The sequence below is a fragment of the Podarcis raffonei genome, chromosome 3 (assembly GCF_027172205.1).
Source record: "Podarcis raffonei isolate rPodRaf1 chromosome 3, rPodRaf1.pri, whole genome shotgun sequence".
NCBI classification, from domain to species: domain Eukaryota; kingdom Metazoa; phylum Chordata; class Lepidosauria; order Squamata; family Lacertidae; genus Podarcis; species Podarcis raffonei.
In genome coordinates, this window is record NC_070604.1 from 56,498,667 (window position 1) to 56,513,704 (window position 15,038).

The window sequence follows — 15,038 nt, forward strand, 5'->3', positions numbered from 1 at the left end:
ATTCAGTCTGTGTGTTTTGGACGGGGGGGGGGGGGCAGATTGCTGCCACTTGGATGAAGACATCATATAGACACCAGGGGGAAAAAACAGACACAAGCAGCTTCAAGTGCATTTTAAAATTCAGTGTGGACAAGCCCTCTGAGGAGGAGCCTGCACTTTGGTAGGTTTATGTGGGACCAGTCAATCCTTAAGCTAACCTGGGCCCAGACTATTTGTCTAGGGTTTTAAAAGTCAAAAACAAAGACTTTAAATTGAATCCAGAAACCAAGTGGGAGCTATTTTGGAGAGCAACCTAAACCCTGGCCAGGCAGTGATGGACCGATGGAGTGGCGTAGTCCCTACATTAACGGTCTTGTTCCACACGTTAGCTGGGGTAGTAGTCCAGCAGATCTTGAGCTGGCTCAGCCCCTCCATGGGGGGGGGCTTGTGGTGTGTTTATGCACTTTGCAGATCATCACTCTTTTATTCCACACTTTTCAATGCACTCACTTTCAAATTCGCAAAAAAAAGGTCTGTTTCTTTTTAAAAGAGGATTTGTTGCACTAGGCCGAGTGTGTGCTTTAATCCACCTTAACTGCACAAATCCATCCCACAGAATACTGAGAGGTATGGAGGCATCCTACAAGCACATACATGCAATCATTAGTTTAAAATAAAGCCCACCATTTATTCTTTTTTTGGGGGGGGAGAGCAATCAACATGGGCAGTGTTTTTTCCCCCTTTTCTTTTCACTTCGCTTCAATTACGCCAAGGCCCCTCTTCTTGCTAGTTCACTTCTCTCAGGAGCCTCGCTCGCTTTCGCTCTCCAGCCCTTTCACCCTCCTCTGGTCCAGCAGGTGGAGCGCCAGCTAAAGCTTCCCACTCCACTCGGGCTACGGGAGCCCATCTTGCTCTTTCGGGGAAGCCTCGGCTGCAGGAGGAGGGCCATAGCTCAGCGTGCAGCCAATCCGCGCCAGCCCTGCCAGTTAACAGAGCAGAATGGGCTGTAGTTTAGTGTAACAGGAAAGCTGCAAAACAGTGTGGAGTGCTCTCGGTGCAACATTAAAAAAGAGAGAGAGGAAAACAAGAAAGGGGGAGACGGAGAAGGGCGAGTTTTTGGGTAGTGCTTTTTTTTTTTAAAGCAACCCAAACCTCAAAGTTTCCTAACTCTCAACGTGCTCGCTTGCCGGCGCTGGGGTTCGCGTCCTGCAAAAGGGGAGCCCCCTGGACTTTTCTCGGGCTGCGGTAACACGCCGCGACTATTGTTTGCGGGTCTCCCCTCCCCCCCTCCCCGAAATATGGCAAAGGTTCAGGTGAACAACGTCGTGGTGCTGGACAACCCTTCTCCTTTCTACAACCCTTTCCAATTCGAGATCACGTTCGAGTGCATCGAGGACCTGTCCGAAGGTGAGTTTGCCCGGGGTGGATTTTTCGCCCCCTCGGCGCTGGCCAAGCCCTTTCGGGCTTTTCCCCTTTCCAGGCTTAAAGTTTGCAAAGGCCTCGCTGCTGCTCCCTCCCACCACCTCTGCATCTGGCATGCCGGAAGGACGGTGGGCTTTGCAGCCGCCGTCGCCTCCTTCTCCCCCACCCAACCGGCAGCGCCCGCCCGGTGCGCCCAGCTCCTCCGGTCTTCCGCTCGCGAGGAAGGGAAGCCTTTAAGTTGCAAGGAACTTGTTTGAGCGCTGGGAGCAGCCATGTTGCCAGCATTGTGCTGCTGCTGCTGGTGTGTGTTGGAGGGGGCGGCGGGGCGCGTACGCGAGAGAAGGAGGGCTCAACGGAAACACCTCGCACGCTTCGGGTTTTGGTGGGGGGAGGCGAGCCGGGAGAGGCTCAACTACCCAGTGCAAAGGAACCACAGGGGTGCTACAGATGAGCGGGGGGGGACGCGGACGCGCTGAGAACACCTGCAAGTTAAGTGGTTTCTACTCATCCGCTTTTAGTGCTCACACGAAGGGTGTGTGTGACATGTTTAAAACGCTTTAGGGAAAAAAAACAAACCAGAATTTTAACGATGCCTTTTTAAAAAAAGTGTTAAATGGCCTGAAAAGCACTTCTGGTACTACTTTACGTTTGCATAACTTTTTAATTGTGACACCCCTTTCAGACGGAAGTTCGCTTTGGGGAACGCCATGGAGGTTTGTAGTGGGTGTTTTGTTTTTCGTCTGGATAGCCTAATAAGCCTCTCTTCGGACCTCCACCCTTGCCCCTTCCGGGGTAGTGAGGTCAGCAACACTTTCCCTACTAGAGGTAGCTAGCAACTTTTGCCGCCACCCTTCAAAAAAACGTATTTGCCCTAGGCGGGCAGGAAGAATACTTAAAGACTCCTCCAGAACTTGCTATCCTAACCTACTGTCTAGTGAAGTCCCGTTGAATTCAGCAGGGTTTACTCCCAAGTAACAGGTTAGGACTACAGCCTCAACTACTAAATATTACGAAGTCATGCAGTAATTGAGCAGAATGCTACAGTTGTCTAGAACAACACTTAGAAGTGCTAGTATCAACAAACCTCTTCAAAACAATTTTTCAGTATTGTAAAACATTTCCTTGGATGTAAATACTAATTATTTTCAGCCAGCCCTGCTGGTTTTCAGTATTTGCTTTCAAATAAATGTAAACATCATCGAGTTAATGTCAACTGGCTTTACTAATGTTAAGAGGCTACAATGATTTTTGTGTGTTTTATTTTAGGTAAAGCAAAAGTACTAAAATATTTTTCTTCTTCTAATGTAGATTTGGAATGGAAAATTATCTACGTGGGCTCCGCAGAAAGCGAGGAGTACGATCAAGTTCTAGATTCAGTTTTGGTGGGCCCTGTTCCTGCAGGAAGACACATGTTTGTATTTCAGGCAAGTCTGCTTTTAAACATTTAGGAAATTCTAAAGCATTGTGTGTGTTTATGTTCAGATGGCTACTTTTGCGACAAGCAGTCACAAATTACAGGTGACTGAAGTTCAGCACTGCCCTGTGCTTTAAAAGGGTAGCAAATCTAATGTTTAACCCAAGGCTGGACAGCTCTTTCTTTGGGTACTGATTTTTAACCAAGAACATGGGGACATACATATCCAAGCGTGTGAGCTATTTATCATAAACAGTAAGATGGCTTTGCTCTAGAAGAGAGAGAGTTGCTACAGAAAAATCTGTTCTGGGAATAGAAGGGAGGGAAATACTGTATATGGGGTAATAAATTTAATTTCAGTAGTTTTTCTTTTTTTAGTGTTTTAGAGGAACGATTTTTCATGCATTTTTCATGACTACAGTAACATAAGCTATGTACATGCAATTGTAGGTAATATTTTGGCCATCAGACTTGCAACTGCTCACACTGAGTATGAGTTAGAGATCACCAAACTTTTCAGGGGAGGCTGTGTGTCCTCCTGCTTTCTGACATGCAAGTGGTGGGCATGCAGGATACTGACTTCTTTGTAAATGTGCCTGGGCTCTGGAATTTACCTTACGGGGCCCATCTAACCCAGTCTCCAAATCATCAAGAGGGCTGTAAAGGAATGTCATTTTTGTAGACGGCTTTTAACATTATCTGAACCCATGAGTAATGGTTATATGTTGCTTCTGGTCACCTCCTTAATTGGCGGCAATATAGATGCATACATAAAATTTGTAGGCCTCATTGGGACCTCTGGGGGGCCAAAAATCTGCACAGAAATATTAAGAGCACACAATGCTTTTAGGGTGGAGTGTTCTTCAGGAAAGGGTGAAACAAGTGCATTTAGAGGCCACTGAACACTGTGTGACTTGCAATTGCCGCGCAGATTACACTTTAGTTCTGTGCATCTCTCTGCAAGGGGATTATTACACAGTCACGTAGTTGCATTTGTATGTAGCTGGTTTTAACCATGATGTGTTCAACAAGCCAATGTTTTATTTCTCCAAAGTTTGGTTTGTTACCCAGTGGCTCTTGCCTTGTGCCTCTGTAGCTTGGTGTGTGTCTAGTCTGGAGCTACTAAGCAGACCATGGTTAGGTAAGGCTGCTAGGTTCAAACATGACAAACCATAGTTAGAACAAGCTGTGGTTTGTACCCTGACAACAAACTGGCTTCACATAATGGTTTGTTGCCAGGAAAAAAATGATTAGTCTGCTGGGCAGGGTTCAGATATTCAAATGAACCATGGCTTAACATTATGTACAGAGGAGGTGTGTGTGTGTGTTTATGTAAATAGCTGGGTGAATCCACACAGCTAAAAGCTGTGATGCTTGCTCTTTTGGGTAAAAAAATTAAGGCAGATTGGGTACAACCTGGTTTGTTTTACTAAAGGAAGTCCACCAACAAAAAAATCTAGTAACAAGTTAAAAGACCTCACAAAAAATAAAATGAGCTTGGAATATAACTAATCTATATCAAGGAGCTGAAACAATTACAGGATGGTCCTTGAATGAAAACCTGAAGTATATGTCTTTGAAGATTAGAACTTTTGTGCTTCTTAGTTCAATCGGCATCAGTAAGTACTGTGCCAAATCTCTTTATCTTGTGAGCATAGTGGTTCCTTAACAAATAAAAAAAGTGGGAGCTTTGGTCAATCTTGTGTTTTGTTTTTTGCTGCAGGCAGATGCTCCTAATCCAGGACTAATTCCTGATGCAGATGCTGTAGGAGTCACAGTTGTGTTAATCACCTGCACCTACAGAGGTCAAGAATTTATTAGAGTTGGCTATTATGTGAACAATGAATATACTGAAACAGAATTGAGAGAAAATCCTCCGGTAAAGCCAGATTTTTCTAAGGTAGGAGTTATTGTGCTTTGCTTATCTATTAAAATACTATTGTTACATAGAATTAAAATGCTAAGAAATCAGCAAGTCAAATTTTAAAAAGAGCTTTGTCCTGAATTTGTTCTAAGACTGCTTCAGAAGTCAATAGTATCTGATGCAACTCCAAAATGTTGATGTGAATGTCCTTGTTTTGCAGCTCCAGAGGAATATTTTGGCATCTAACCCCAGGGTCACAAGATTCCACATTAACTGGGAGGACAACACTGAAAAACTGACAGATGCAGAGAGCAGCAACCCAAACCTTCAGTCACTCCTTTCTACAGATGCACTGCCTTCTGCTTCAAAAGGATGGTCAACATCAGAAAATTCACTAAATGTTATGTTAGAATCTCATATGGACTGCATGTGACCCGACTTACCTTTCAGCGCTATGTATGTGTTAGGATGTAGACAGACAGCACAGAGACACACATACACACACACACCATCACCAGAAACGATTTCCCGGGAATTGCATATTCAACATGTGAAGAATTTGTTTTAAAATCCCCACATTCTGTAGAAAGTTTATAAGGAAAAAGTATTTGAGTGGATGTATAAATAAAAATTATTTTTAAGTAATTCTGAGTGTTTGCTCAGTCCACACTAACTATGTTATTAAAACATTTATTTATTTTTTTCTCCCCTGCAGGCTGGGTGGGGGTTGAGGGAAATACAGGAAGTTAGATATCTCATAGAATAGTTGGAAAGTACCCTGAGGATCATCTAGTCCTGAAATGCAGGAATATGCAACTGTCCCTTACGGGGATTGAACCTGCAACCTTGGCGTTGTCAGCACCACGCTCTAACCAGCTGAGCTGAAGAAGTTAAATCTACAACTTGTTCAGTATATATGCAAGACTATTCTAAACAGCCTCTGTTTGGAAAGCAGGAAGCATAGCATAAACCGCAGCTGCCTTTTCAAGGCACATATGACTTTTAACAACACAATTTAGTCCAGCATCAAGACGTTTGTGTGGAATACTATTGTGTGTGTACTGTGAGGGTCCCCCTCCTTCTCACATACGCTGTTCGTGGCATGCCATACAGTGTTACCACAGAAAGAAATGCAGGATTAAAACATTTGTGCTGGCCTAGATGCATGTGCTCTTGGATCATGGACACTAAACTCAAATCCTCCACCGCACCAAAATCATAGTCACGCGCATTACAGTAGTCCTCATCAAGCAATCAGGCTTGCAAGTGATTATGTGTAAGTTGTGGCTTAGAAGATTTATCAGCCTGCCAGCCACATACTTACTTGGTCTGAGACAGGGTCTTACGCTTTGTAGACCAACCACACACTGACCCATTGCATGAAACATGATAAATAGAATTTAAAGCAACAGAAACTGAAGGTGCCTGGGACAGCATCAGGAAGCCTCTATATGCACACAGCGTGATTATTTTATCTTTGATGCTATATAGTGTGGGAAGGAAGGGGAACTGAGTTCCTAGGCCAAACAAGATCTTAAATGTCTCATTGGGAGCTAAAAGTGTATTCTTCTTAAAAAGGTAAAGGGACTCCTGATCATTAGGTCCAGTCGCAGACGACTCTGGGGTTGCAGCGCTCATCTCGCTTTACTGGCCGAGGGAGCCGGCATACAGCTTCTGGGTCATGTGGCTAGCATGACTAAGCTGCTTCTGGCAAACCAGAGCAGCGCACGGAAATGCTGTTTACCTTCCTGCCGGAACTTCATGCTTTCGAACTGCTAGGTTGGCAGGAGCAGAGACCGAGCAATGGGAGCTCACCCTGTCTGCCAACCTTCTGATCGGCAAGCCCTAGGCTCTGTGGTTTAACCCACAGCACCACTCGTGTCCCATATTCTTCTTAGGTCCTCCCAAAGAGAAAGCACAACTGGGCTGAAATATTAGAAAAGGTTCACTGTGACAGATGACATTTATTCCAGTTCTGCCCAACTGGCAATGGCCTCCTAGGGTCCTTACACAGCCCTGCTCCATGACATAATACCAGATAGACACCCCGGGTTCATCCAATGCAGTTGAACTTCAGGAGGTACGGGACAGACAAAAGTATTGTAAAATATAAACTCTGGGGTTTGCTACAACAGGGTGTGAAAATAAGGTCCCCAAGCTCGATGGTTTAAAAGGGACTGGATTAAAAATTGAGGATAAAGGCTATGTGGCAGTAAGGTTGAGTACCAGCAGATGGGAAACTGGAAGAAACCTGACCTCATGTCCTGCTTGTGAACTTAACCATAGCTATTTGCCCACTGTGGAAACAGAATGCTGGACTGAATAGACCCTCAGTCTGATCTAGCAGAACTACTCTTACATTCTGAAGAGTCCTTTAAAATTAAGAGCTTGCAGATTAAAGTTAGGGCATTCTGTGTGCAAAGCACATGTTCTATTGAGCCTTCTGGGAATAAAAAGATTATGTTTTGTCATGTATAGATACATCAACATCTTGAGGTAGGACTCAAAGCACAAGTCCTGTTTTCTACAGAGTGCTTTTTCCTCAATGCACTATTACCAAGACTTATATTGCATGTGAATAATAAAAAAAATCCACTCCTTCATTACAACCTAAAGATGTAGATACTTTCAGAAGGTAATTGTCAACTGCCTCCTCCCCCAATATAAACAAAAATTCCAACCGCAGTTGAATGTGCATTTGGATGTCTCATTTTACCTGCGCTTGTGGATCCAATTCCTGCTGTAAGTACAGAACGCGGAGTAATCTTTACTGCATATTTCAGAAACTGAGACTTCCCTGTTCCAGGGTCTCCAACCAATAAAAGATGTGATTCACCTTGCAGGGAAACAAACGCACAAGTGTTTGCTAAAGCAGCATTTTAGATTAAAGTAATTATTCGGTGCAAGGCCAGAGAAATAATGAAACAGCAGAAATATGATGCCATCATGCCAGCCAATTTCCAATCTTTAAAATAAAAAGCCTTACATTTATCCTGCTTTCCATGAAAAGATAGCCACAAAGTGGCAGTTTTATCGTATGTACTTGAATGTATGTACACTCAAAACACAGAAGGATCTCACCCACCTGCCCTGTGTGCTCCACCTGCTCTGACCCCTGAACCAGACATGCCCACATGTATTGAATACTACCTGCATAGTCCAACCCTGATACTGAACCCTGGATACCAGGATTCAGATTACCACTTAGCCATGAAGATCACTAGGTTACCTTGGGCTAGTTGCAGGATCTCAGCCTAACCAACCTCACAGGTATTGGCAAAATAAAATGAAAGTGCACCACCCTGAGTTCCTTGTAGGAAAGAGTGGGATATAACTATAATAATATATATTTTTTAAAAATGTAACCCCCAACTTTGCTAAGAAAGGATCATGTGCTGAAAGGTTTATGGAAACGTCTTAGACACCAATTTCCTTATTTTCTGTCCTAATTACAATTATGCTTTTATTTTATTTTTGCTTAGCTACAAAAATGATCATTCACCTCAATTCATCTCATGATCTCAGGAGGAAAATGTAAAATATTTAATGTCTTAACAAACATTAGTAGTAGGATTATGATTAAGCATTAGTGGGGTTTTCCCATCCTTTCGATAGTATGCAAGCTCATCATGTGGTAACTTGGCATTTCTAAATGGGGAGGGAATGATCTGACAAAAATGGCCTTTGCTCAAGAATATTCCACTATAGTTTAGATAATGTTTATTGCAGGAAAATTGTACTTAATAGCCCTCTACAGAAATGACATTAATGCTTTGAAGGTGGCATTTAAATTTTGCTCTGGTGACCTATGGCATATATGTACCCATTCAAAAACCTCTTAGGATTATATCCACCTACGCAAGTGGTGACATTTACTGCCCAGCACACAGCACTTCTGCCCCCCCACACAGGGAAAAGCAGTTTGCTGAAAATTCTACAGTAACAGATCTAAGAAAAAATAACAGGCAAGTATGGAAAGAAAAGACTGGAATAAAATTATTTGAAGTTACAGGCTGGCAAAACATACTGGCCTTGCTCCCATGTCACTTCAAACCACGGTTAACTATTGTTTAAAGATGAACACAAAGCATGCTGGTGCATAGGGCTAAAATTGCAGCTGCTTTGCTACTACTTCTGTGTTGTCGGCAGCAAAGCCATGGTTTCACTAAGCATCATGTCCAAACCCAGACTCATGATTTGTTTCTCCCTAAACCACCATGAGTGGTAAGCCACAAACAAACCTTGGTTGTAGCTCATGGTTTATTTTGAGAGCAACAAAACGAGTCTGAGTTTAGATGCAACATGCAACAACAGAAGGGGTGGAAGAGCAAGGTACCCGCAATTTTAGCCTAATGCACCCAGCACATTCACCTTTAACCACAGTTAACTATGGTTTAGCACAGAGGTCAGCAACCTAAGGCCCATGGGCTGCTTCCGGCCCATGAGCTTCCTGGAACTGGTCCACAGCCGTTCTGTGGATCGGCCTGGGGATTCCATGCTTTCTTTTCCGCGGCACCATTTTTTCCCTCACTGTGAGGACCAACTTCCGGGTCAGAAGAGTGCCAGAAATGGTGTATGCGCATGTGCATGGGCACTCCTCCATCCCAGAAGTGCGCCAGAAATAGCGTGTACACAGACGCGGGCATGCACACTCTGGCCCACCGAGAGGTCTGCCAGGGAGTGGACCGGCCCAGCCTCAAAAAACGTTGCCGACCCCAGTTCAGCATGATGTGTGAACAAGGCTTTTGTGAGATTTTGCTCTTTCCTCTCCAAAATCTGGTTGAATCTTTATTTTAATGTTATTAACTTGCTGTTGGATTAGTTAAATTTAACTAATCAAAGTCATCAAAAAATATTTTTAAAGTACCACGAAAAGCATCACAACAATGTTGTGACAAAGTGACCCAGTCCTCTGAAATAGTACAGCAAATTTAAAGCTGTCTTTGTGACTGTTGGTATTGTTCCTCAAAGTGTACAACATACAGTTGCTTTCTAGAGTTTTTAGGGACATGACAACTTACATGAGTGTCTTTCATAGGACTACTTTATCAAGAAAGCACTAAGGGATTAAAAAATCATACGATGGCAGCTCTTTTACACTACAAATGGTGCAGTAATTCAGGCCAGTGTAGTGATAAAGGAGACAGGTCTATAGGGGGCTGCGTGTATTTAAAAGAGGGATAGGTTTTATATATACTAACCTCTAACCCGAGTGCCCGCAGCATCTGTTCTCTGCACACCCCCTGCAAGCACCATGGCTACGGCCAACTTCACAAGATACAACCCAAAAATCTGAGGGCACAAGCTTGCTAAAATGTCGTTTCTCCCTGAAAAGAGGGGAGGGAAAATAATTAGTTCAGCTGATAACAAACTATATCTGATCACACACATTTCCCAAGCAACTGTCTAAGATACTACTCATTTGAACTCCTTGATTTAAAGTAACAGACTATGACAGGTGAATTAAAAATAATAATGATTAGATGGCACTTTTGTAAATATTGATTTGTTGTGGGAATGGTCTCATATGACGCTGAAGAGAAAAAAGCCCAGATTCAGTGTTTTCCAGTGGGCAGTGATACTTAGAGAACGTGTAGAAATTGGATCAGTAGAAGGTGGTGTACTGGAGAAGTGCTGCTCACTCATGTTGCTGCTGCTTACTGGGAGGTGGAAGGGAAAGGTGGCAGCAAGGTTGGCATGGTATGGAGCTAATTCAGTGCTCCTGCCAGTGCATTTGCACCATGCCAACCTCCATGCCGCTTCGCCCCTCCTCCTCTAACCTCCCATAAGCAGCAGTGATACAACCGACCAGAGGTCAGGTGAGTGGCAGCGCTCCACCATGCCTTGTGCTATTGGAATAAATGAGATCTATAGCTTTACTGAAACACCTTTATTATTATTCCTCACAGGTATACTCGAGGGGTCATAGAAATAACACAGACTGGTTCTGGCTGTGAGAGCTCTGACAGATGTACAGAAGTCTACCATCAGCAAGAACATCCTTCATGCATTAAATAATTAATTTCAAGCAAAGGAAGGTTTGAGTAGATCAGGTCTCTCCACTTAAATGAATGCCTTTGCACAGGCAGTGGTACAATGTGCAGATTTGAGTGCACACAGAACTCTTAGTTTCGAGTAAATATTTATTACCCACATAAAAGCCAGCTCCTGGCTTCTGCCTCTTGGTCACACAAACAGAATCAATAAATAAAGTAGTGTGGCTGTCTGTCCCCAAGGCCACTTCTTGCTTGCACAGACTCTAGGATAGGCACCCCCAAACTTGGCCCTCCAGACGTTTTGGGACTACAACTCCCATCATCCCTAACCAGGGATGATGGGAGTTGTAGTCCCAAAACATCTGGAGGGCCGAGTTTGGGGGAGCCTGCTCTAGGATGTCTCTTCCCCATCCATCAACCTGAATAGTCACAGCACTGCTCCATCATTTAAAATGAAAGTTACTAGGAAATTCAGTTAGGCACCATTTATTGCACACTAAGCAGAAAACTCTATAACTTTTTTGACAGTACAATGTACAATGCTGCTCAACACATCATCTAACAAGACAACAGACCATTACGTTCTGATGTAATTTTAAGTTATTTATATAAAAAGTGCATACAGTGGTACCTCAGTTTATGAACAGCCCTGTTAATGAAATATTCGGTTTATGAACTCCACAAAACCAGAAGTAGTGTTCCCTTTTGCGAACTTTATCTTGGTCTGCAAACAGAAGCTGAATGGTGGAAGGGCATTGGCAGCGGGAGGCCTCATTAGGGAAAGTGCGCCTCAGTTTAGGAACAGATTTGGTTTAAGAACGGACTTCAGGAATGGATTAAGTTTGTAAACCGAGGTACCATTGTACAACTAAGTTCATAATAGAACCTGCAATAAATTTGCTATGAATTTATTATCTGGGAGAAAGCTTTGAACTATGTGTTTTAGTGCTTTTAATGCTCAGAAACAATAAAATTCCTGATGCCAAAGTATCTTGATGAGGAAAAATGCTGTGAGAATGAAACAAACAGGAATCAAATGTGCACTTATTGAGTAAACAACTGACAGTGCAGGTGGGTTTTGCATATTTAGGTATGGCCCAACTGATAGAAAAGTCCTACTGTCCTCCATAAAAGCAGCAGCTTAGAAATCAGACCTAACGAAACAGGCCTAATTGTGAATATGTTCCGCCCCCCCACTAAAAAAAATGGTGTGTTAGCATTTTTTCATTCCACTAATCTATTATATTCTCTTTTACAAACCTGCTAAGGGATCGCCCCTATGTTTTTCCCAAAAATCTTCAAATTCTTTGCGGACCTCCTCATCAATTATAACACCTAACATCTGCTCGTTGTTTACTTGAATGTAATTGGCCTTTAAGACAATCTCTACATCACAACGTGCATCCTGGTGAAAAGGTTTCCACCTCTGCATTACTACTCCATAAACTGTTATGTCATCACCTGAGGACAAACGAGAATGGTCAAAACAATATTGCACATATCACATTCTGAACACACAAAGCTTCCTTTGGTTGACTCAGACTATTGATCCATCGAGGTCAGCATCATCTATTCTGACTGGAAATGGCTTTCTAAGGATTTGTGCAGGAGCCTTTCCCAACCCTTAAAATGGGAAAGTCAGGAATAAAACTTAGCATTTGCATACAGAGCACATCCTTTGCCTCTCTCTCAGTTAACTTGGTTAATACCTGCAGACATCTGTTTAACAGCTAAATACTTTAGATGCTAGCACTCTGATGGATTGGAATCACAGAATCATAGAGCTGGAAGGGAACACAAGGACAATGTATTCCAACCCCCTGCAGTGCAGGAATCTGTTGCCCAACATGGGGCTCAAACCCCACAACCCTGGGATTAAGAGTCTCATGCTCTACTGACTGAGCTTTCACCTAACGTCAATGACATTATCTTCTACGTAGCAACTTTTTAAAACCATTATTTGTAAAGTTTTAGAGGCAATGCAGCTCAAATAAAAATAAACAAACAAGATAATACCTGCTAAAAACAAAGTTTAATGCTAACAATCACTAATCAACCAAATTATAAGCAAGGAACAACCGAGTGGTAAACATTATGATTTTTAAATTGTGCATATAAAGAATAAAATATTTGGAAACAGATCAAATTTACATTTAGGGTTTAAAAAACTTTGACCTGACCCTTCATCTAGCAATTAGTACTGCAACATGGTAAAAGAAATGTTTATTTCATCTAATGGTAATGTAATTAAGGTATGGAATAAATTTCTAATGAAAAATGACTTTTAAAAAACCATTAAAAAGATCAGTGGGCTAAAAAGAAAATAAGGTGCCCCTTGAAATGGAAGTTTCCTCTGACAAGCCACAATTGTCCTAAAGTATCAAGATTTCATATTGTATGACCACAATGCCAGCAAAACAACATGGCATATAAAATTTTCATATTAGACAGTAACAACTCTGCTTTCACCTTTTCAAACATGGACAGTCCTAAAGAAGATTTTTTTCAAAAGGCAGTGACACAGAACTCACCAGATTTGCAGCTGTCAACTAAGTCATCTTCAAGGACAACTATCATAGAACGAGGAATACTTCCAACAGAGAGCCTTTGAACCTAGATTGCAAGAAGTGTATGTATTTTATTTCAAGATAAACAATGTTCAAAATAATCCTGAGCTAGAATCCTACAAATATCTCAACAGAAATTACACTTGAGTACCTATGTTGATCATTTGTGGCCTCATCCCTGGGAAATAATTCTTTAGCTACCCAATGGTGTCCAGGCAATCTGCTTTCATTTGGTCTATATTTCAAACAGGTTATGAATACTATGGTGACCCCTTTCCAAATAATTTGCAGCCTGACCCTATGCAAGTTGAGTCATAATTTAATCCATGATGTTCAGTGGGGCTTATTACCAAATCAATCTGCATAGGATTGTGGCCTTGAAATACTTTTACAGCATGGGGACACTTCACATGTCAAACCAATAAATACAAGGCAATGTGGTGATGAGGTACCAGCTGGGTTGTTACAATTATTTGGGGGTGGGGAGGAAATTAGGAAGGAGCTCAATTGCCACCTTGCTCTTGTACATCAATTTCATGCATTTCTTGGGATTTCCATATGCTGCATACAAAGTTTCCAAAACTTTTCCTGAATTAAAACAAAAGCACTTTCTCTTAAAGAATGCATTTGAATGGGCATGCTGCTCAGATGAAATGGAGTGGGAAGTTAGCCATCAGTGACAATGAAACTAGCCTTTGGTCTTAAACCATTTTAGGTGCTGATCATTTTAATTCACATCTCTCAATGTCTGCTGGAAAAATATCAAGAGAAAAAAATAACTAAACAGCAATGTGGAATGGTACTGTTACCTGATGGTTTATTTAAGCACACCTAATGTGATTTTCCAGGACTGTTGTCTGCTTAAAAATTAAGATGTTTCTTATAAGAAGATGCAAAAATGTGATTTTGCTGCAACACAGGGATTTAATCTATATGTATGCCGGTAATTGTATTGTTTTTGTCCTCCAGGGAAAATTCAGTACAATCTCAACACAGTATATTTAAAGTTTGCCATAATTATTAATAAGATACAGGTAGAATGCAGGCAGAATGGTAAAACAATGCATAATAATTTCTATGCTTGCATCCATGTTACTATAACGGCTATGGCAGTCATCAGGGCATATCATCTGTTTAAGCATTTTGCCAATTTGTGTTAACCCTATTGTGAGATCCTAATTTTGCAGAGATGAATGGTGGGAACTAATGTGCCATGGCTGGGACACAGAATCACGGCAGAAGGTATAGCCAATATTAAAAGGGATGGAGGAGACATATCACTGAAGCTAACATCTATCCACTGATTTCCATAGCAAAATTAGGGTCCCAGAAAAGTCATGGTATTAGTTTAAATATATTTGATACCTGCTCCTGAATCTTGATTTCTTGGTAGTCTCTGCAGCTGTTGGGAGCACAGGATGTTCCAGTGAGGCAAGTAAACTTAGATGAGTTGCAGCCTTCTTCATTAGGACAGGTTGGAGGACGGCAGAAAGCATAGTATTGTTCAAAGTCAGCCTTGACTACAAACACATGCTTGCACTTGTTGCACATGTAATCGCGTTCAAACTCCAGGACTTTCACAAGACTGGTACGAATAACAGTGCCAGTGACTGAGAGGAAGTGTCCCACATCTCTGGTCTTTGGGATGTGTTCTCTGGTTAGCTCTGGGCAAACCGGCAAACCTGGTAAATCAGAACATAGAAAATATTACCCCACAAATGTTAATTAAAGCTATGTTTTCTTATGTCACTGATAAATCCCATCAAGGCTGCATTTTCAATTCCCCAGCAGCACAA

General features: G+C 42.1%; 2 protein-coding genes across 8 annotated transcripts in view; one reads left to right on the top strand and one right to left on the bottom strand.

Moving 5' to 3' along the window:
• MCM9 (minichromosome maintenance 9 homologous recombination repair factor) overlaps positions 1–15,038 on the bottom strand; it is a 29,222-nt gene that overhangs the window by 8,528 nt on the left and 5,656 nt on the right. For all 6 annotated transcript variants that reach the window (XR_008329516.1, XM_053381771.1, XM_053381772.1 and 3 more), the window contains exons 3-7: positions 14,608–14,924; positions 13,207–13,288; positions 11,936–12,136; positions 9,881–10,006; positions 7,396–7,515 (exon numbers count right to left, since the gene is read on the bottom strand). Coding sequence is in view for 5 of the 6 variants with exons in the window: in XM_053381771.1 (XP_053237746.1) it covers positions 7,396–7,515; positions 9,881–10,006; positions 11,936–12,136; positions 13,207–13,288; positions 14,608–14,924 (846 nt within the window). In the remaining variant the exon portion in view is untranslated. The remainder of the gene's footprint in view (positions 1–7,395; positions 7,516–9,880; positions 10,007–11,935; positions 12,137–13,206; positions 13,289–14,607; positions 14,925–15,038) is intronic.
• ASF1A (anti-silencing function 1A histone chaperone) lies at positions 937–5,324 on the top strand. 2 transcript variants are annotated; one of them, XM_053381784.1, is made up of 4 exons: positions 937–1,386; positions 2,710–2,829; positions 4,543–4,715; positions 4,900–5,324. In XM_053381784.1, exons 1-4 carry the CDS (start codon positions 1,278–1,280, stop codon positions 5,110–5,112), a joined length of 615 nt encoding a protein of 204 aa, XP_053237759.1. In that variant the 5' UTR covers positions 937–1,277; the 3' UTR covers positions 5,113–5,324. The 2 variants fall into 2 exon arrangements, with proteins under 2 accessions (XP_053237759.1, XP_053237760.1); XM_053381785.1 differs by lacking the exon at positions 937–1,386 and adding an exon at positions 1,938–2,121.

Bases quoted from the DNA above. Each gene is read 5' to 3' on its own strand.
- ASF1A (XM_053381784.1), top strand. From the start codon at position 1,278: ATGGCAAAGGTTCAGGTGAACAACGTCGTGGTGCTGGACAACCCTTCT. The intron at 1,387-2,709 runs GTGAGTTTGCCC...CTTCTAATGTAG, and splicing joins CATCGAGGACCTGTCCGAAG to ATTTGGAATGGAAAATTATC. The intron at 4,716-4,899 runs GTAGGAGTTATT...CTTGTTTTGCAG, and splicing joins TAAAGCCAGATTTTTCTAAG to CTCCAGAGGAATATTTTGGC.